Source organism: Littorina saxatilis, linkage group LG16 (genome assembly GCF_037325665.1).
Source record: "Littorina saxatilis isolate snail1 linkage group LG16, US_GU_Lsax_2.0, whole genome shotgun sequence".
Taxonomy (NCBI): Eukaryota; Metazoa; Mollusca; class Gastropoda; order Littorinimorpha; family Littorinidae; genus Littorina; species Littorina saxatilis.
Genome location: NC_090260.1, coordinates 49454437 through 49474551, shown reverse-complemented (window position 1 = coordinate 49474551; position 20115 = coordinate 49454437). Strand labels below are relative to the sequence as shown.

At 42.2% G+C, this 20115-nt stretch overlaps 1 protein-coding gene and 1 non-coding gene across 8 annotated transcripts in view; one reads left to right on the top strand and one right to left on the bottom strand.

The window, feature by feature from the left end:
• Positions 1-2295: 2295 nt before the first annotated feature.
• Trnaf-gaa (transfer RNA phenylalanine (anticodon GAA)) lies at positions 2296-2368 on the bottom strand. Its single transcript has one exon. It is a non-coding gene; the product is annotated as a tRNA-Phe (tRNA).
• Positions 2369-2614: 246 nt separating this feature from the next.
• LOC138951160 (TAR DNA-binding protein 43-like) overlaps positions 2615-20115 on the top strand; it is a 34848-nt gene continuing 17347 nt past the window's right edge. For 2 of the 7 annotated variants that reach the window (XR_011451023.1, XM_070322799.1), the window contains exons 1-5: positions 2618-2984; positions 3583-3758; positions 6525-6665; positions 8193-8261; positions 14551-14890. Coding sequence is in view for 6 of the 7 variants with exons in the window: in XM_070322799.1 (XP_070178900.1) it covers positions 2750-2984; positions 3583-3758; positions 6525-6665; positions 8193-8261; positions 14551-14890 (961 nt within the window). In the remaining variant the exon portion in view is untranslated. Of the gene's footprint in view, positions 2985-3582; positions 3759-6524; positions 6666-8192; positions 8262-14550; positions 18018-20115 lie in introns of those variants that run through there. The other 5 variants (XM_070322804.1, XM_070322800.1, XM_070322801.1 and 2 more) reach the window with 5 other exon arrangements.

Genomic DNA, 20115 nt, shown 5'->3' with positions numbered 1-20115 from the left:
AAGGATCACAGTTCAAGATTGTGCGCGACAAGAGGTGTGTTTCTTTTAACTGTGATAAAGAGCGAAAACTCAACTTGGTATCTAACACTATTTCTGAACACTGTAACCACTTTAGCACTTTTAATTTATTTTTTCTGTCTTCCAAACTTCTAATTCAGCTTCAAAATTAAGAAAAAAAAGTGGGTTTTTTTCTGAATTCAACACTATATATCACTATGTTTGATATCTATTTTACTTCCCTATTTATCTTCTTAAGTTTTTGATCATCTGATTACCTTGCTTTCCTATTTGGAAGATAATATGCACTCTTTTCTGAAAAATGGGTAGGGGGTGGGGGTAGTAAAAGCATCAAAGTTCAAGATTTTGCGCGACGAGAGGTGTGTTTCTTTTAACTGTGATGAAGAGGGATAACTCAACTTGGTATCTAACACTATTTCTGAACACTGTAACCACATTAGCACTTTTAATTTTTTTCCCCTGTCTTCCAAGCTTTAAATTCAGCTAATAAAATGAGTAAAAAAGTGGGTTTTTTTAATTCAACAGTTAAATCACTATGTTGAATATCTATTTTACTTCCCTATTTCTGTTCTTAAGTTTTTGATCATCTGATTACCTTGCCTTTCTATTTGGAAGATAATATGCACTTTTTTCTGAAGAATGGGTAGGGGGTAGGGGTAGTAAAAGCATCACAGTTCAAGATTTTGCGCGACAAGAGGTGCGTTTCTTTTAACTGTGATGAAGAGGGATAACTCAACTTGGTATCTAACACTATTTCTGAACACTGTAACCACATTTGCACTTTTAATTTATTTATTTCTGTCTTCCAAGCTTTAAATTCAGCTAATAAAATGAGTAAAAAAAGTGGTTTTTATTCTGAATTCACCAGTTAAATCACTGTATGTTGCATGTTCTATTTTGCTTCCCTATTTCTGTTTTTAAGTTTTGATCATCTGACTACCTTGCTTGTCTATTTGGAAGATAATATGCACTCTTTTCTGAAAAATGAGTAGGGGGTGGGGGTAGTAAAAGCATCACAGTTCAAAATTTTGCGCGACAAGAGGTGTATTTCTTTTAAAATTTGTGAAGAGGGATATCTCAACTTGTTATTTAACACTATTTCTGAACACTGTAACCACTTTAACACTTTTAATTTATGTTTGACTGTGTTCCATGCTTCAAATTGGGCTTCAAAAATGGATACATACGGTTTTTTTTCCAAATTCACCAGTAAAATCTTTATGTTTGATGTTCTATTTTGCTTCCCTATTTCTCTTCTTCAGTTTGTGATCATCCGATTGTTTTTTTGTTAACATATTCACAATAAAATATCACAAATTCTTCAGTAGGGTTTGTGTGAAAAAATCTCATACCAATGCTCAAACTTCAGTCGTTATCTCAAAATTTTGCGCGACAAGCTCTATTCATTTTGTTTTTTCCTGATAAACAAAACACTGAACTAACATAAAAACAAACCTTTAAAACTGCCTAACCACTTTAAAATAAAAAATAATTAAATAAAAAATAATTAAATAAATAAATAAAAATAATTAATTAAATAATGATCTGTTGTTGACATCCAAAGCACTTCGAATTTTGCAATTAGTATTGATTTTGATTTATCGAGTATTCAAAACATACTTTGCAGATTTGACTTTAACATCATCGGTCTTCATCGTGGATTGACGCCCGACCAAAGCTAATTGAAGCCCGACGGAGCGAAGCGAGGAAGGGCTTCAATAAGACTTTGTGAGGGCGTCAATCCACGATGAAGACCGAGAAGTTTCAAATGGAAGCATGTTAATGTGTAATTAACTTCACATAATCCCACATTTTACCTCTTATATTGCTTTGGGCTCAATTTTGTTCCCCAATTTTTGTTTTATTTGGTCAATTATTGCGTTATATGTTTTGTTACTATTTTTGTATTGCTCCGTGTACAAAAAGGCATGTAGCACGAACAAGAACAAGATTAGCTTTGAGGAACTTTATTATTCACAAACTAGGGTCCAAACTGAATACATCTTTTAGGTGAACAGACAAACAAATATTCACACAAAACCGTTATCTTGATAGAATCAGTTTACGTCCACTCCTCATGAAGCCGTGCGAATGAATGATCATTGAGTTGTCAGTATGATTTTATAATATTATTATAAATTTAGATCATTTAGTTGTCAGTATGGTAACAAATCATTTTGGAAAAATATGGAACAGGCGAAACACTTTTCGACTCGGAGGTGATAGAAATATGTACGCTGGAGAAAAAAAATTACCAACCGCCGGATTTGGTTTCCGTGCCGAAACCCGGGATCGAACCAGGGACCTTTAGATCTTCAGTCTAACGCTCTCCCAACTGAGCTATTTCGGCTGGTGACATACTGAGTGAATATTTAATACTTATACCAATAGTACTCCGAGGAATTGTTTCATCTTCATCATTTCGAAACAGTCTTTTTTGTTTATTTGACAGTATTACATTCACTTGTATTATTTCAGTGTGCTTCAAATAGTTTTTATTGTTTTCAGTATTTCATTCGCATACCAACCAATCGTGTAGCACTTTTACAACCTCTGAGCATGCGCAGCCGTTAATTTATGCAAAGGACGCGCATTACGCTTCCCGCTGCACGGCGTCTTCCTTTCCCGACGCCATCTTTGACAGCACGCTTTCTACGCCGGTAGAACCGCATCGAAAACTCATCTGTTTAGTGCATTTCCTTTCTGTAACAACTTCGGAATATTAGCAAAGATGTCCCAGTTTATTCAGGTTTGTGAAGATGTCAGCGACGAACCTATTGAAATCCCCAGTGAAGATGACGGAACGTTGTTGTTGACGACACTGTCGGCGCAGTTTCCTTCAGCAAGTGGTCTGAAGTACAAAGCCGAGTCCGGTGCATTCAGAGGGATTCGTCTTGCCGATGGTGTCCTGTATCCCCCCGATGGACTGTGGGGAAATCATCAGTACATCGCAGTCTTCCCGAAAAGTGCGTATTACATTGTTTTCTTTGCATTGTTGAGAAATTGTTCTTTGTCTTGTCTTCCCTCAACTCTTCGGCCTTTCTGTCTCTCACGTGAGGTGCGTGTTCTGTATGTGTGCCCGTCAAGGAATGTTTTTTTCTGTTAAAGATTGGTAGTGCCAGTACCTTAGGCTTAATGCTGCCTAAGATTTATGTCAATCAAGTTGATCATCCCTCGGAAAAGTGTTCTATGGCCAGGTAGAACGTCGGACCAGTTGGTCCAGTAGAAATAAGTGTTACTGTTGGTAACTGTCTCACAGTCCTGCTGGTTGTTGGATTAACTGGCATCCCCTTGCTTTTGTTCTGGGATAAATGGCCGCAAGTTTAGCTTGGGATCTGGAACGTTGCAGGAACCACTGTTGGTCATCTTTAGGTTGATGCAATTTGTTTGATGTAAATTGTAATTATTTAAATATCTTGGCACAGTGACAAATAAAATGCAACGTAATTTGCACATCGGTCCAGTTGCAATTTTTGACAAACAACTCTCGGTTTTCTTAGTAGCATAGTGTTTATATAGCATGATCGCTCACCTATAGTTTATCAGTACTGGACTGGCTTACAGCAGACCAAAACAAGCGGAAAGGAGAGGATGGCTTTGGCGACAGCCAAGCAGCAAAAATGAAGAGGACAACAAGCAAGGTGTGCTCGGACCTGATCGTGCTGGGCCTGCCATGGAAGAGCACAGAGGATGACCTCAAGAGCTACTTCAGCCAATTTGGAGAGCTCCTGCTTGTACAGGTCAGTATCTGGTTACGCTGAAGCATAGCTTAGAATTCCTACACTCAAAGAAAATTATTACAAGCATGCTACACTTTTTTTTTGTGACTGTGTAGCCAGGGATGTTGTTCTTCAGCATCAATAGGACATTTGACCGCTTTCAGAAAGTGTAATAGGACATTATGAATTTGCGCCAAACAGCTTATAACACATTCCATGGAATTGTTCCAAAGTCATGCGCACACACACACAATCGCGTATTATAGTAAATACATCAACACAGTGTGCGTATAATGTATTTGTTTAGTTTCAAAGAAACCACAAAAAAGAAACCAACATGAACAACTTTAGATCTCTTATTTTGACTACAAACTGCATGATTTGGATAAAAGTTGAAAAACAAAATGATCGGTTTGATCTAATGCTGATCTTTTGCAGGCTTTAGGTGGGGTTTTTTCAGCGGCATAATTCAGTGCTTCGTCTCGTATCGAAAACAAAAGCAGACGACAAATTTAGTCAGTTGGAGTTGTCTCCTGTAGCATGCACTGATCTAAAAAATAATCCACTATTTTTAGATCAGTGCGCTGCACCGAGACGGTTATACCCAAACGGCGCATACCGCAAACGGTTCGGGAATTCCCGACAAAAGAAAAGATCCGCACGCGGCACTGGCAACTTCAGTGTCAGCTGAACACGAGAGCGCTCGGTCTTTTAGAATATTTGTATCTTGAAATGGAAATAAACGAATATCGCGCTGTCTGAAAAAAATGGAGTACATATCGGACAATGACCACGCTCAGGCTAAAACGATAGGACATCTGACCGACATGCGGGAATGTGAATTGGGGATTTTCATTGTTATATGTCCGATGTCCGACCCCTACCGACATCCCTGTGTAGCCGTCAGAATTTGTGTCGTAAAACATTGTCCACATTAAAAAGTGGCGTTGCAAGCACTCTTTTATTTCTGTATTTACTTTTGCTAAATGTAAAGAATCTGGCAGGGGGATAGCCTAATTGTGGATGTGGAAATACATTTTATTTGATGGTCTGCTAAATTTGCAAACGTGAAGAAGTCAAAAGGTAACTTGATGATCTATTTTGAAAAGTTACACAAGGGTTGGCGCAGGCAAGGAAATTATCCTCAGATTTGATGATTTCCAAGAGAGAAAATGATCCTGTTTCGAGAAAATAAAAATCGAGGAACGATAATTGAAACAGCCTAGTATGGCTAATGTACTAAAAAAAACTACCCTTTTTTTGTGTGCGAGAAAGGCCGCCCATGTGAAGTGAGTTTAAATAGTATAAATTAACTAGTAAATGGATTCAAATGATTGTTGGTTACTGGCTATTTGGTTAGGTGTTTTGCTGTGTAAACAGGGTTTCATTTACTAGTGCGCCATTGGCACATTAATTCTGAAAATGTCCCATCACAACTCCCCCTTCAGTGGGTCAAAGGGCGCATGTACACTTTACATCAGATTACACACACATACAGTGATACAGACACATTCACAGATAACACGATATAGCGGCTAATTCTCAGATGGCACCATTTTGCATCTTTGGTCAAGACGCATACGTGCCTCTTTAGCGCGTCTTGTCTTAGACTATGTCCCATCAGAATTTGGTTGAGCGGGACAAATGTCCCATTGCCTTTTTCTCCCAGGCTTAACCCTGTGTAAAGTTCATGATACACACTACCAGATTGCACAGATTTTAAACTAGATTTCAGATCTCGACAAGAGGAAGAAAAGATGAGTTCTGACGGACTTAGTTTTCCGAGATTTTTCTTTCAATCAATTCCCATGCCTGGCAGGTCTGTTCATTGTAATGCAGTGTTCTCTGATCGATGTCTTTGACACGCTTGTTTTATCTGTGGTGTGACACCTGGTCGGCGAGTTTTATCATGTAAGTCTTGTGACAATCAGTGATGTACCAAGGGGACAATGCCCCAGCGACTGGGAACTGTACTATTAAGCACATTTGTTTTGTGCAGATCTGATGTTGTTCTCACCCATGAGAATCTTGAGACTTTTTCAAGATCCCCAAGACATAATTTCAGAGCCATTCTTAGTGCTCCATCTTCAGAATCAGAGTATTGTTTGTAAACCATAGGTCATTTTTAGACATTTTTGTGTATCCTCGACCCCCCGCGGGCTAGGGGGAGTCCCATATTGGTTGGGACGAGAAAGAATTTACCCGATGCTCCCCAGCATGTCATAAGAGGCGACTAACGGATTCTGTTTCTCCTTTTACCCTTGTTAAGTGTTTCTTGTATAGAATATAGTCAATTTTTGTAAAGATTTTAGTCAAGCAGTATGTAAGAAATGTTAAGTCCTTTGTACTGGAAACTTGCATTCTCCCAGTAAGGTCATATATTGTACTACGTTGCAAGCCCCTGGAGCAAATTTTTGATTAGTGCTTTTGTGAACAAGAAACAATTGACAAGTGGCTCTATCCCATCTTTCCCCTTCGCGATATAACCCTTCGTGGTTGAAAACGACGTTAACACCAAATAAATAAAGAAAGAAAGTGTATCCTCGTTCCCAGATTCTCACTGCCTGAGTCTGGTTTTTTTATAGCGGCATCGTCTTGCTGGTACCTACAACCCGGATGAACATGTCAGTGATAAAATGCAAGAGGAATTGGTACATAGATCCAGGTGCATTTTTAACCGAAAACACTTGTCTGTGCATGGTAGTGTTCATCTAGCATGATGGCTGACCAATGAGGAATGAGGCGGGTGCGAGTACAGAACTGACTGTGACATGTTGCTTTGTGCAGGTGAAGAGAGACACGCGCACCGGGCAGTCCAAGGGCTTTGGCTTCATCCGCTTTGGTGAGCCCGAGTCCCAGGTGAAGTGCATGTCTCAACGCCACATGATCGACGGACGCTGGTGTGACGTCACCATCCCCAACTCGAAGGTGAGCTTTCAGTGCTTTGCACTGCACTTGTAACCTGTTGCCCTGAGAGAGAGTGTTCCTTTCAGGTGTTACCGTCTCACTTTTTGTTTGCGCCCAGCTTTCATGGTAGATATTTATTGATAATAATACTGATAAATAGCGCGAGTCCCACCGTTGTCTCCATGTGCCTTATTTCTTAAAGACTGAAACGTTGCTTTCCGGTCAAACTGAAGGCTTACTTGAGAGAAAAGCATGTAGGGTTTTTGCAAGTGAAGGAACCTCGTGGTGGAATTTGATATGGTTCACCTGAAAATTATTTCCTTAAAAAAAATCCACTGAGTTGTTACTTCCCTTGAATGAGAACATTTTGTGATGAAGCAAATTTCCAAGATTGAATAACTTTATTTCAAAGTAATTCAACCCCATGAATCAACCATCATCGAGAAGACCCCATGAATGAAATTTACCCAAGGTCGATCATTATAACTTTGCAAGGGAGGGTGATTGACAAGGTTGAATGTATACAATATCTACAAGGGTGAACTCTGGGTGCAGACAAAAACTGAGATGTGTACCCAAGCTCAGTGCTTCGTGTTTTGTCCCATAACCTGTTGTGTGGAGAGAATGTGTTTCTTGCAGACTCAGGGCACATGGTGACTTGGATCGATTTTACATGGCTGCTTATTGGCTCCAGTTAGCTTTCAGGTCAATGTTTCTCCTGTCTGGCTGTAACTACATAGTATGGTTGCTGTGGCTTCATGGCGTTTTTCTCAGCTTCCATCAAGAGGAGTGGCTAGTACAGTTTAACTGGTCAGTTTGTTGGCTTGCACAGTCTTCAACTTGATGTCATTGTGCATGCATTTGCCTTTCAATGGCATTGTGTCCCCCCTGCGTATAATACCCTGGGGTGTCAACGCTCAAGAGTAGCTAAGTGTAACGAGGTATGAGAATGAGATACATTTTTGGTGCTGCTGGTAAATTCATGCACAGTTCTTGTGTGCGTTAGTTCTTGTTAACAGAGCGTTTGACCCAATGAACAACTGAGAAGCACAAGTTTTTCCTTTCTCAATATTTGATTATACAAAATTTGTAGTTGTACATTTAATTTTGGAGAGACACAATGTATTGTATGAGTGTGTCAAACTGCGAGAAAGCATGATGCACAGGAAAGTTGTTATCCTTGTGGGGAAACAGGGGTAAGAATTGTGTAAAACAAATGATTTTTTACTATGCAGAGTTACCACTAACCCACAGCAACTAGACTTTGATTATTCTCACAAGCCATGATTCCTTTTTTTAGTACAAGTTGTATTCAATAATGTAAATGTGGGTATCCTTTACTGCTCCAGTGGTTTACAAGTTCAGTGGTCTACCTTGATGAGCTCAGCAACATGTATTTTGTTTTTCTCCCCAAAGGATATTGGAGATAATTGGTTTTGATTGGAGGGTGATGCTGTGGAGTGTGACCACTCAGCTTGTAAAGCAGACGAGCGTTGTGCTGAAATGTAACGGCTGTGGCTGTAACTATTTTGTTTGGTTGTCTTCCAGGATCATAGTAGTGCGCAGCGCAGCGAAAGTGACCCCTGGCAGCAATACTGGGCTCCTCAAACTCGAAATGTAAGAGTCCCCTCATCCATCAAATTGTTTACCTTAAATCCTTTAGCAATGATGACGTAGTGACCTTGTGAAATTGGACAGCTAGTGGTAAGGCAAAGGCAGAGCAGTGGAATAGAGATAGGCCAAGCAGTGTAGGATATTGTTAGGGATAGACTGAGCAGTGTAGGAGAGTCTATGGAAGTGTAGCTTTCCCGGGGGTCCCTTGAAGCTGTGTGCGCTCATGACTACACCCTCTCTGTGCACACAACAACATGTCATGCTGCCTTTTTGTGCTGCCTCACATTGTGTACCTTGTCAAACGAAAGACGGCTGTTTTTTATTGAGTACTGTGTACCTTGTCAAACGAAAGACAGAGGTTTTTTATTGAGTACATGACATCATTTGGACTTGGGTAACGGTGAGGTAGAGGCGAAGCTGTGCATGAGGATGTTGTGTGCACAGAGTAGCGTCCCACGGCCAGGGACGTGGAGTTCTAACCATGTTTGTTGCTTCAGGCCAGGTGTCCAGGGGGAGCAGTGGCTGTGTGTGTACATGTGTGAGTGAGTGGCAGTAATGAGTGCAAATGTTGAGCTGTGACAAGAGGCAGGCTGTACATGTGTGAGTGAGTGGCAGTAATGAGTGCAAATGTTGAGCTGTGTGACAAGAGGCAGGCTGGATATGTGTAAGTGAGTGGCAGTAATGAGTGCAAATGTTGAGCTGTGTGACAAGAGGCAGGCTGGATATGTGTGTGTGAGTGACATGCAGTGAATGTGTGTGTGTGACCGGGATTGAAGCGTGTTAAGCTGTGTGGTGTGTGAGTGAAAGGGGTTGAATGGTGTTTAGCTCAGTGTGACAAGAGGCAGGCTGTGTGAGCAGTTGTGAGGTGCAAGGTAAGGTGCAGGGGGGGGGGGGGGGGGGGGGGGAGCATGTGTGTGACATTTGGATTGAGTGAATGAGGAGGTGGGGTTAGCTCAGGGGCTGAGGCTATAGTGGAAGATTTTATTCCTCCATCATGAAACATGCCAGGTATATCTGCTGTCCGATGAATATTTTGAAAATGTAGCAAGCAAGTTAATTTTAGTGTCGGCGGTTGAGCCCCATGTTTCCAGAAAAAGATATAATTTGAAAAGAAGACTTAAGGTAAATAGTGGCTTGTTACGGTTAGCAATGGAGTTGTACAAAGTTAGAACTGTTAGGTGTGGAGAAAGGCTCATATGGACACCATTGTGGATGGCCACATAAAAAACAACGTGTCAGCCAGGCAACTTAACTTCTAAAAAGTCAAATAGCCAGCCAGCAATTTGAGAAGGTCTTGACAGGAATAGCCAGGTCAACCGCCCTTGACAGCCGGATTATAAGTCCGCCGTGCTGGTAGACACTGTGCTCGGAAAGGTTTCATTCGGACCGCGTCGGGGCCGTTTCTACTTTCACTTCTGTGTCTTATTACATATTTATTATTTATGAAAAGATGAATCCCCCTGAAAAATAATTTGAAATGACTAATGCTAAAAGAACAACAAGCAGATAAAGAATGTGAAAAGATAGAACATTCCAAGAAGAGAGGAGAGTGGTGCGTTAGTTGGTAACATTCCAAGAAAAGAGGAGAGTGGTGCGTTAGTTGGTAACATTCCAAGAAAAGAGGAGAGTGGTGCGTTAATTGGTTGGGAAGACAATGGTGGGGATTAATTTGTTCAACATTTCTTAAAACGTACAAAGAGAAAATGAAGGCGTTTTGTTTTGGAGCAAAATTGCGGTGAAGAACTATGCAAGGAAAGCCAGACAAGACACCAGCTGAGCTCGATCAAGTTGTTGATCGTACAGACCACCGCTATTTTGTGTGATAAATACAGATCTGACAGTCATTGATATTAACGCTTCATGTGGTGTGAAATTTCAGGCGGGCTAGTAACTTTGTTGAAGTGACTCGTCCAGCTTGCAAGTAAAATGTTGCAGATTTTGCCATCTCTGCTTATACAACCACGCCAACAAATTATGTTGTGTTGTGACTTTCAGATTCATTTATACACACAAAGCACTCGAGATATCATAGCAACTAGGCCGCGGTCAGCGATGAATTGGCTTTTCCATGTGGAATCTTGTCGTCTTTTTTGCAGTTTTTCACTGTCGCTAGTAGCAAGATTTTGGCAATCGATGTTACACAAGAGTGGATAAATTAAATGTGAGCTGTGATGTTTCAAGCAAAAGTGCATTATTTTTGTCTTTGTGTGTCCTTAGAAATGGACAATAAAGCAAATGTCTCATCTTTACATCCGACTCCAAGTCCAACGTTCCACTCTTCTCTGCTATTGAAATTCAATCGCCAGTGTTCTATTTATAATCAATCTTTTTTCTTTCGTATGCTCTGTGTCGTTTTTTGCCATCAGTCAGTTCAAGTTACGCAGGTTCTTATGAATTTAGGTTGAAACATGTCTAGACGGGCGGAATGAACCACTATATTGCGTGTCCAAATTGGGAGTTTGGATTTAGTGTCGGTAGAACATGGCCCAAAAAAATGAGACGGTAGATTGTGCATGTGAAGTGTCTCTATCGTAACACGGAAAGTTGTTTTACATTTGACCAGAATGTTTACAGGGCTGTTATGCGATATGGTTTGTTCAATGCTCACTTTCCCCTCATCATAACTTGGTTATAGTCAGAAGTTAAAAAGTAACCGGGTTGTGTTTTATAAACAAGGCGTAGATTGAAGAAAATAGTGCAGACTTGGGTAGCAGTGAAGTGAAGCGTTTAAAATGAAGTCGTGTGAAAAAAATGTCAAATTGTTAAAGTAATGCGCCGAGTAAAGAGATTAGTTGAAATAAAAGTAGTCGAAAAAAAAGTCGTCGGGGTATCACCTGAGAGAATTTGTATGTTAAAAGATGCAGTGTTTAAGTCACATATGGAGAGCAAAGATGAGTCGTTTTGTTGCAAATTACGATATAAACAGCCAGGCGCTTCCCCCAACTATCTTACAGACGTCTACATATACCTTTAGTGTTGCAAGCCAAACGAAACTGCATGCGGTTTGTCATATCCCGCCAAACTGTAATTAACATTTCCATGAACACGCTCTGAGGCTAAAGGCTGTGTGCGGTATGTCACAGCCTTGAGAGCAAAGATTAGCAGACCTGTTTACCAGTACGATTTGGGCGTATTGTGTACGCCAAATTATTATCGGTACGCAAATACGCGACACACACACAAAATACGCATAAGAAAAAATCCAGAATACGTTTTTCGGTGCTGGTGTGCTGATTACGGGATGGTACAACTGATACCGGTTTCGGTCGAAGGGAGATAACCATGACAGCGAGTCTTCAGCTGTGGAAACCTTGTTCAGTTAGCACGTGCGATCGTCCCGACAATTGTGGCAAAATGAAGCTGTAAAATGTGCCAGTTTCGGATGACTGTACCAAGTCTAAACAGCAGAAGCAGCATATTTTCTTGGAGAAATATAAGAAAGAGCCAGGAATTGTTGAATCTACTATGGGAAAAAGTCATGCACACTGCAAGTATTGTAAATCAGATTTCTCCGTTGCCCATGCTGGGAAATATGACATCGAACGACACTGCAGTTCCAAAACTCGCCTGGACAAGGTTGCTGCAAAGAAATCCGCTGAAATCTGCTAAGGAGTTATGAAGTTCATTCCCGCAAAGCAAATCCTGCCAGAAGAAAAGGCTGTAGTCCGTGCTGAAGCAATGTTTTCTGAGATGATTGTAAAACTGAACTTGCCACTGTCAACCGCAGATGTTATTTCACGAACTTCATCTTTTCATTATCAATCTGTTTGGAAGACACTGGTTATAATGCTATACACTGACAGGTAAATAAAATTGTTTTGTTCCTGTTGTATTGGAAGGAGTTAAATTCTGAAGGTCTTCACAAGACATGCTATTCTTACACAGACACGTTTGCACCCACGCGTACATTTTCCCTAGCCCATATGGCTTTGCTTGCAAAGTACACCAACTTTTTGAAAAATACACTCAACTTTTTGGGAAAGTACTCTTGCCTCGGGTTTAAGGTAAACAGGTCTGGATTAGTCGTTTTGTTGCAGATTACGATATAAACAGCCAGGCGCTTCCCCCAACTATCTCACAGATGTCTACACGTACCCTTAGTGTTGCGTGCCAAACGAAACTGCATGCGGTTTGTCATATCCCTCCAAATTGTAATTAACATTTCCATGATCACGCTCCGAGGCTAAAGGCTGTGGGCTGTATGCCAAAATAGACCAACATACCCATCTTCTACAATTTTATTTCACCATCACACACAAGTCTTGACGTAAAATACTCAAAAACAGAAAGAATTCTCCCTCTCCCGGAGACCGATAGATTTCCATGTAGGTTTTTGACGAAAAAGTTCACGTGCAGGACCTGATGTGAGCCTGGCCGACTAAGGCCTGCCCGGAGGCAGCCGAAATTTACTCGTAAAAAATGTTCAGTTTTTGACTCCTTGTCTGAAAGTTGATGAAACTTTGTGTTTTCCAACGGATAGCTGCCCGAGGTAAACTGAAAGCCCCAGGGGGTGACAGGTCTGTGCACCTGGAGTTGATTTGATTTGATAGCTGTTGCTTTTTGGGTCCAGCGAATATAGGCCAAATCAGGACCGCACCTGGAGTTGACAGGTCCAGTCATTTTTGAGTCACTTGAGAAAAAGTGACTATGTAATCGGTCAGTGTTAGTCTGTCCGGCCGGCCGTCCGTAGACACCACCTTAACGTTGGACTTTTCTCGGAAACTATCAAAGCGATCCGGCTCATATTTTGTTTAGTCGTGACCTCCAATGACCTCTACACTTTAACGATGGTTTCGTTGACCTTTGACCTTTGACCTTTTTCAAGGTCACAGGTCAGCGTCAAAGGAAAAATTAGACATTTTATATCTTTGACAAAGTTCATCGGATGTGATTGAAACTTTGTAGGATTATTCTTTACATCAAAGTATTTACATCTGTAGCCTTTTACGAACGTTATCAGAAAAACAAGGGAGATAACTAGCCTTTTCTGTTCGGCAACACACAACTTAACGTTGGGCTTTTCTCGGAAACTATAAAAGTGACCGGGCTCAAATTTTATGTGAACGTGACTCCCAGTGACCTCTACACTTTGACGTCTGCTTTGGTGACCTTTGACCTTTTTCAAGGTCACAGGTATGTCTTGAAGGAAAAAAATTGAAATATCATATCTCTGAAACTATTCATCGGATTTGATTCAAACTTTATAGGATTATTCTTTACATCAAATTATTTACATCTGTATTGTGTTGTGAATAGCAATTTCTTCCTGTCCATCTGATGCCTCATATAATATTCAGAACTGCGAAAGTGACTCGATCGAGCGTTTGCTCTTCTTGTTAAGTTTCATAAAGATCGTTCCAGTTGTTTTCTCTAAATTGCTTTACATACGCACACATGCTGCACAACTCGTCTTGGTTCCTGGTCTGTTAAAACATTGCGTCAACTGAACTAAATGTGAAGAGTAAGCATCAGCAACCGACACATTTCGCAAATCAACAACTGCTCATCAAAGGGGTGATGGATTACACACTTTACATATATTAAATTTTAAAAAAAAATCACTTTATTTGAGCCATGTCACATCGGAGTTCCACAAAAACTCATAGGCGGATAGCCAGGACTAAAATAAGAGATAACAATTGGTCGATGTATAAATGTTAGGTTTTTTTTTTTAAATTTCATGCCCGCCAGAATTCTATTATATGCCACTTGTATTTTTTTTTTTACCAATATATAACATTTTACTCAAATTTTGACAGTCAATGTTCACCTGCACCGTTAGCGCGGTCTTGGAGAAACACTGTCCATCTGTGTAAACTGTCTTGTTTTGGTGAAAAAAACCAATAAAACGAGTCAATGGAGCTTCTTGGAGACATGGCAGTCAATTACAAAAATCTAAAATCAAAAGCCACAAGATCGGGAAAATATAGAGAAATGGTTGGTAACTGAACAGCCCACCTGTCAAAAGACGGCACAGGGTTTAAAGTAGCGTTGTCTACGCAAAACGACGTGCGGGAAGAATCGCGTGGAACTTGGGTTTTTGTTCCCTCACTTTTGGTATTCATCCGTTTTCTTGCAAAAATTAGCTTAGACGAGAAGTTAAAAATGATAGTGAGGGTTCAGTGTAGCCATGTGTAGTGGGGTATAGTGTAGCTATGTGTAGTAGGGTATAGTGTAGCTATGTGTAGTAGAGTATAGTGTAGTTAAGGGTATGGGTTAGCCCAGTGTGAGAGTGCTGAGCAGGGCGTGACTTAGCAGCGTTGTGACGGTATGTTCTCTCTGTGTGTTGCAGGAGGGCCAGAACCAGATGATGAACCGCAAGGTGTTCATTGGTCGCTGCACAGAGGACATCTCCACCGACGACCTTCGCTCTTACTTTTGCAAATTTGGCGAGGTGGTGGATGTGTTTATCCCCAAACCTTTCCGCGCTTTTGCTTTTGTCACTTTCGCTGACGCTGATATCGCACAGTCCTTGTGTGGGGACGACCACATCATCAAGGGCACGTCGGTGCACATCAGCAATGCAGCGCCCAAGAGCTTTGACAAATCGGGGGGGCCCAAAGCCAACTTTGGCGGTGGTGGCGGCTTCGGGCAGCAGGGAGGTGGCGGAGGCGGCGGCTTTGGCAGCCAAGGTGGGTTAGGGCGGGGGGGTGGGCCGGGGCAGGGCAAGGGGAACGGTGATGGGCCGCTCCCCAACAACCTGGGCATGAACCTGCTCAACTCGGCCATGCTGGCGGCGGCACAGGCCATGCTGTCGGGTCAGAGCGCGGGGTGGGGGGCGATGGGGGTGCCCAACCAGCAGGCGGGGGCCACGGACCAGCAGGCTCAGGGGGCCAACCAGGGTTTCGGCAGTCAACAGGCCATGGCCACCCAGCAGAGCACCCCGGGCAACTCGTGGTGGGGCACAGACTCCACCACGTCGGGGGCCTACTCTGGCTGGGGCTCGCACGGGGGCCGCTCAGGGGGGTGGAACTAATGGGCACGCGGGGCTGAGAGCGGGCGGCTGCGGGCGATAAAATGGTGCGGGAGATTGCGGGGTGGAGTTTTTCTGGGTCGTATTACGAGACCTGGAAGCGTTGAGGTGTGTGGTTTTTTTTTTCTTTCAGTTTTTAATATTGTGCTTGACAAATTCGCATGGAAGTATGCGATCATTTCTGTTGTACCTTTCTGCTGTTGTTCACTGACGTTCCGTACTCTGTCTCCACCCGGGAGTTAGGTTGGTCTGGGGTGACCAGGTGAAGAGGCCCTTGGTTAGGTTGGGGTGGTAGTCACCTGTAAGTTCTCTATGGGGGGGGGGGGGGGGGGGTGGACAGTGACTGCAGATCTGAGTGAGAACTGTGTCAAGCGAAAGACTGCAGATCTTTGAGTGAGAACTGTGTCAAGCGAAAAACTGCAGATCTTTGAGTGAGAACTGTGGCGAGCGAAAGACTGCAGATCTTTGAGTGAGAACTGTGTTGAGCGAAAGACTGCAGATCTTTGAGTGAGAACTGTGTCAAGCGAAAGACTGCAGATCTTTGAGTGAGAACTGTGGCGAGCGAAAGACTGCAGATCTTTGAGTGAGAACTGTGTTGAGCGAAAGACTGCAGATCTTTGAGTGAGAACTGTGTTGAGCGAAAGACTGCAGATCTTTGAGTGAGAACTGTGGCGAGCGAAAGACTGCAGATCTTTGAGTGAGAACTGTGTTGAGCGAAAGACTGCAGATCTTTGAGTGAGAACTGTGTCGAGCGAAAGACTGCAGTGATGGATTGTCAACTGTTGGTGCGGAGAGAGAGAGAGATAAGTTTTTCTGTAAGCACTTGTTTTCCCATCCACAAGTAGAAGTTGCACAATCATTGTCACTGTAAATACCCATTATCCTGCCATCCAATCTCTCCCCTCTTGTTGGAGGCACAATCAGAGCTGTTAGCGTAGCATGCTCAGACCTGGGAGGGAACCCATACGATTTCGCTGTATTTTGTACGCATGATTGTCTAAAATACGATCAGTACGTTCGGTGGGAAAAAAGTACGATGAGAAAAATTCCAAGACTTCTTTTCTTCACAGTTAACGCATCCCAAAGCCAATCCATTATTTTGACACATGATTACATTTTTTTGTCCGAAAACATTGAAAGAAGCATTTGTTTTAAATGTATTAGTAAACTTAATTAACGGTGCGACGGACGCATGTGAAGTATGTTTGAATCATGGAGTACGCTCACTTTTCTGGAAATACACCAAGTTTGTTTGAGAATACTCTTAAGTGCAAAACAGGGGTTCCCAGGTCTGCATGCTACAGGATATAAAAAATTGCTATGCTTGTACGCCAAGCCAAAAATTGCTACGCTCAAGTTCCTTCGGAATTTTGGTACACATGACCGCTTCTCACGCAGTGTATCGGTGAGAATATGCATTACAAAAATGCTGTCCACACTGAAAAGTGGCAATGCAGACGCTAATGGACACAATTATAATCCTGCTTTCTAATTGGTCATTTCAACGTGTATTCTTGGGTAAGATTGAACATTTTTAGCGCGATTTGATACGCTGAAAATGCCCCAAAAGTCCAAATTGTTTGACAAGGGTTGGGAGGTCCACACTATCATTGGCCCTGTAAATATTCATCTCTCTCCTCACGGAGGACAGGGGAAAGGTGGAGTACAGTCGCACCCGGGATGGGACAACAAGTGCACTCTAGTAGTGCGAGAGAAGAGGAAGAGAGGCAATTGTTACAGTGCCCTTGCCACTGTCGAGTGGAGAGAGAGTGCATGTGTACTTGTGTTTTTAGTTTGCTGTGCCTGTGCTCTTGAGGTTGACTGACTGAAGGCATTGTACATTGTGGTGAGAGAGAGACTGCATCTTCCTCCTCCCCCTTGGAACACATCCTCTTACACTAGGCTACAATGGCCAGGCTTTGCCTTAGAAGAAATAACTCACTGCTGGACTGTTGAAAACAAACAGCTAGGGAGGCTTTTGGTAAAGAATAACTTTTCTTTTTTTTTCCGTGTAAGGATAGAAAAAAGGACGTTGAGAGGAGAGTGGATGTTGTCATGTGTGGTGTGTGTTGTCACTGTCAATACTTTGCCCTGTTCTTCATCCACAGTTAGTTGACATTGCTTCACATGTGTCTGTGGAAGACATGATGTAATGAAACTTAGAGCTCTGTGAGTGTGTGAGCGACTCCTTGCTTTGTGCCTGGCTGCGTGAGCGTCTACATATCTGTGTTTTGTGCGTGTGCAAGCACATATGTATGTGTGTTTTGTGTGTGCTAGCACATATGTATGTGTGTTTTGTGTGTGCTAGCTCATATGTATGTGTGTTTTGTGTGTGCTAGCACATATGTATGTTTTGTGTGTGCTAGCACATATGTATGTGTGTTTTGTGTGCTAGCACATATGTATGTTTTGTGCGTGTGCAAGCACATATGTATGTGTGTGTTTTATATGCGTGTGTGAGCACGCATCGTTGTGTTTGTGTGTGTTTTGAAATGCTATGCGTGTTTGAGAAGACGGTTGTTGTTGATGGTTGTTTGCGAGCGCAAAGCCTGTTTGTGGCTCCATGTTGATGGAAGACAGTGTGTTGGTGTGGCGTGGTTTAAAGAAAGCGTACGCTTGGCATTGACTTTTTAGAAAGATGGTGTGGCGTGGTTTGTAGAAAGGTGTCTCTGCTGTTGCGAGTGACTGACACCAGTTGTGTTGCGAGCAGGTCACGAGTTTGCTGCGTGTGGTTGCCGTGAGTTTTTTCACAAGTGTTTTGCAAAAAGAAAAAGTATGTACAAGAAGTGGAGAGTTGCCTTGTGCTGGGTGTGACAGGCAGTGAGAAACGTGAAGACGCCGTGAGATGCGTGTTGTGAGGTGTGTAAGACTGAGGGGGGGGGGGGGGGGGGGGGGGGGTGACCATAGTGTTAACTTGTGGCAGGGATACCATTTTCTACAGGTGCCCTTTAAAATTTCTTGGCATTCTGAGTACACCCTTTCCCTCACTCTCCCTGATTCAAATACTCCACATTTTTGCTTTGGTGGAGTGGGAATCATGTTAATGTCTTGTTAGTTTTGTGGGGGGGAGGGGCAGGTTGGTGGCAGTTTTCCCCCTGGTTAAAATGCTTGTATTTCTGCTTTGGTGGACTGGGAAAAACTTTTTTTTTAGTAATCTACCTTTCTTGTTAAAAAAAACCCAACAAATTTTATAAGTGGTTTTTTTTTTGGGGGGGGGGGAGGGGGTTGCAGGTATGTGTTAGTTTTAAAGAAATGGTGAAGTGTAATTTTGGACAGCTTTGTGAAACGGCTCAAGGTAACCACGCGGACCAACTGTCCGGCACGTTGGCCACGATACACACCATAGGACTAGCACGTACACATTCTACAGACTGGCAAGCGTGCAGTGTCCATGCTGCACACAAAGTAGGAATCTGGTTTCCAGCTGAGCCCAGCTAACTTCCTGGGTGCCAGTCCACTGGCGGAGGTGGTCTTCCCTTGCAGGCAGGTGTTTGTGGTGTTTGATGCCTCCCTTGGTCTAAGCAGTCGATGTCTATCCCTGACAGGATGTCTTTGTTTTCTTCTCTGGAGAGTAAATCGATTTTTTTTTCCGTAACCAGTTGGGAGTGATGCAACAATATCACGGGTCTCCTTCCCACAGCAGTCTCAACATTTCGACTTGTTTTAACCTTTTAATCTTTATCATAACTGTGAAGAACAGGAGCCCAATGCCTGGCCCCTTCATAGGAGCCTAATTTGATGTCACGACAAAGTCGGTGGACTCCATAAAGTCTCTTATTTCTAATGCATAGACAGCGCATAGAGCCTTATGTCGGCCATAAAGCCCCTTTTGTTGTCTCTTCTGAGAAGTAACAGTCAGTATGGACAGGTGGCCGATTGTCTCAACAGATTGTCTGATCAAATAACTAAACATTGAGGTTTTCTGTTATATTGTAGAAGTGAGATCTTTCAATTTTACATACCTAACTTTAGTTTTGTGACCTGGCTTGACAAAAATAAAAGGAACATTTTTAGGTTGTAGGATAAATGTACTTTTTCTACCAGCGTCTTGTTTTACCTGTTCATGATTTGTGTTACATAGTGTATGGGTCAAGTGTCTTGATTGAGGCAGAACTTGGACCTGACACCAAACTTATAAACACACATCATTTTCACCAACGTAAAGATGGTCACCTCGTAGATACGGTTACCTACTTATCGTAATAAATTTATATTCCCAAGTAATCTTTTTGCACAGTGTCCACACCGGCAGTTTTTTGAGTCACTTGAGAAAAAGTGACTCTATGTAATCGGTCAGTGTTAGTCCGGCCGGCCGGCCGTCCGTAGACACCACCTTAACGTTGGACTTTTCTCGGAAACTATCAAAGCGATCGGGCTCATATTTTGTTTAGTCGTGACCTCCAATGACCTCTACACTTTAACGATGGTTTCGTTGACCTTTGACCTTTTTCAAGGTCACAGGTCAGCGTCAAAGGAAAAATTAGACATTTTATATCTTTGACAAAGTATCTCGGAAACTATCAAAGCGATCGGGCTCATATTTTGTTTAGTCGTGACCTCCAATGACCTCTACACTTTAACGATGGTTTCGTTGACCTTTGACCTTTTTCAAGGTCACAGGTCAGCGTCAAAGGAAAAATTAGACATTTTATATCTTTGACAAAGTTCATCGGATGTGATTGAAACTTTGTAGGATTATTCTTTACATCAAAGTATTTACATCTGTAGCCTTTTACGAACGTTATCAGAAAAACAAGGGAGATAACTAGCCTTTTCTGTTCGGCAACACACAACTTAACGTTGGGCTTTTCTCGGAAACTATAAAAGTGACCGGGCTCAAATTTTATGTGAACGTGACTCATTGTGTTGTGAATAGCAATTTCT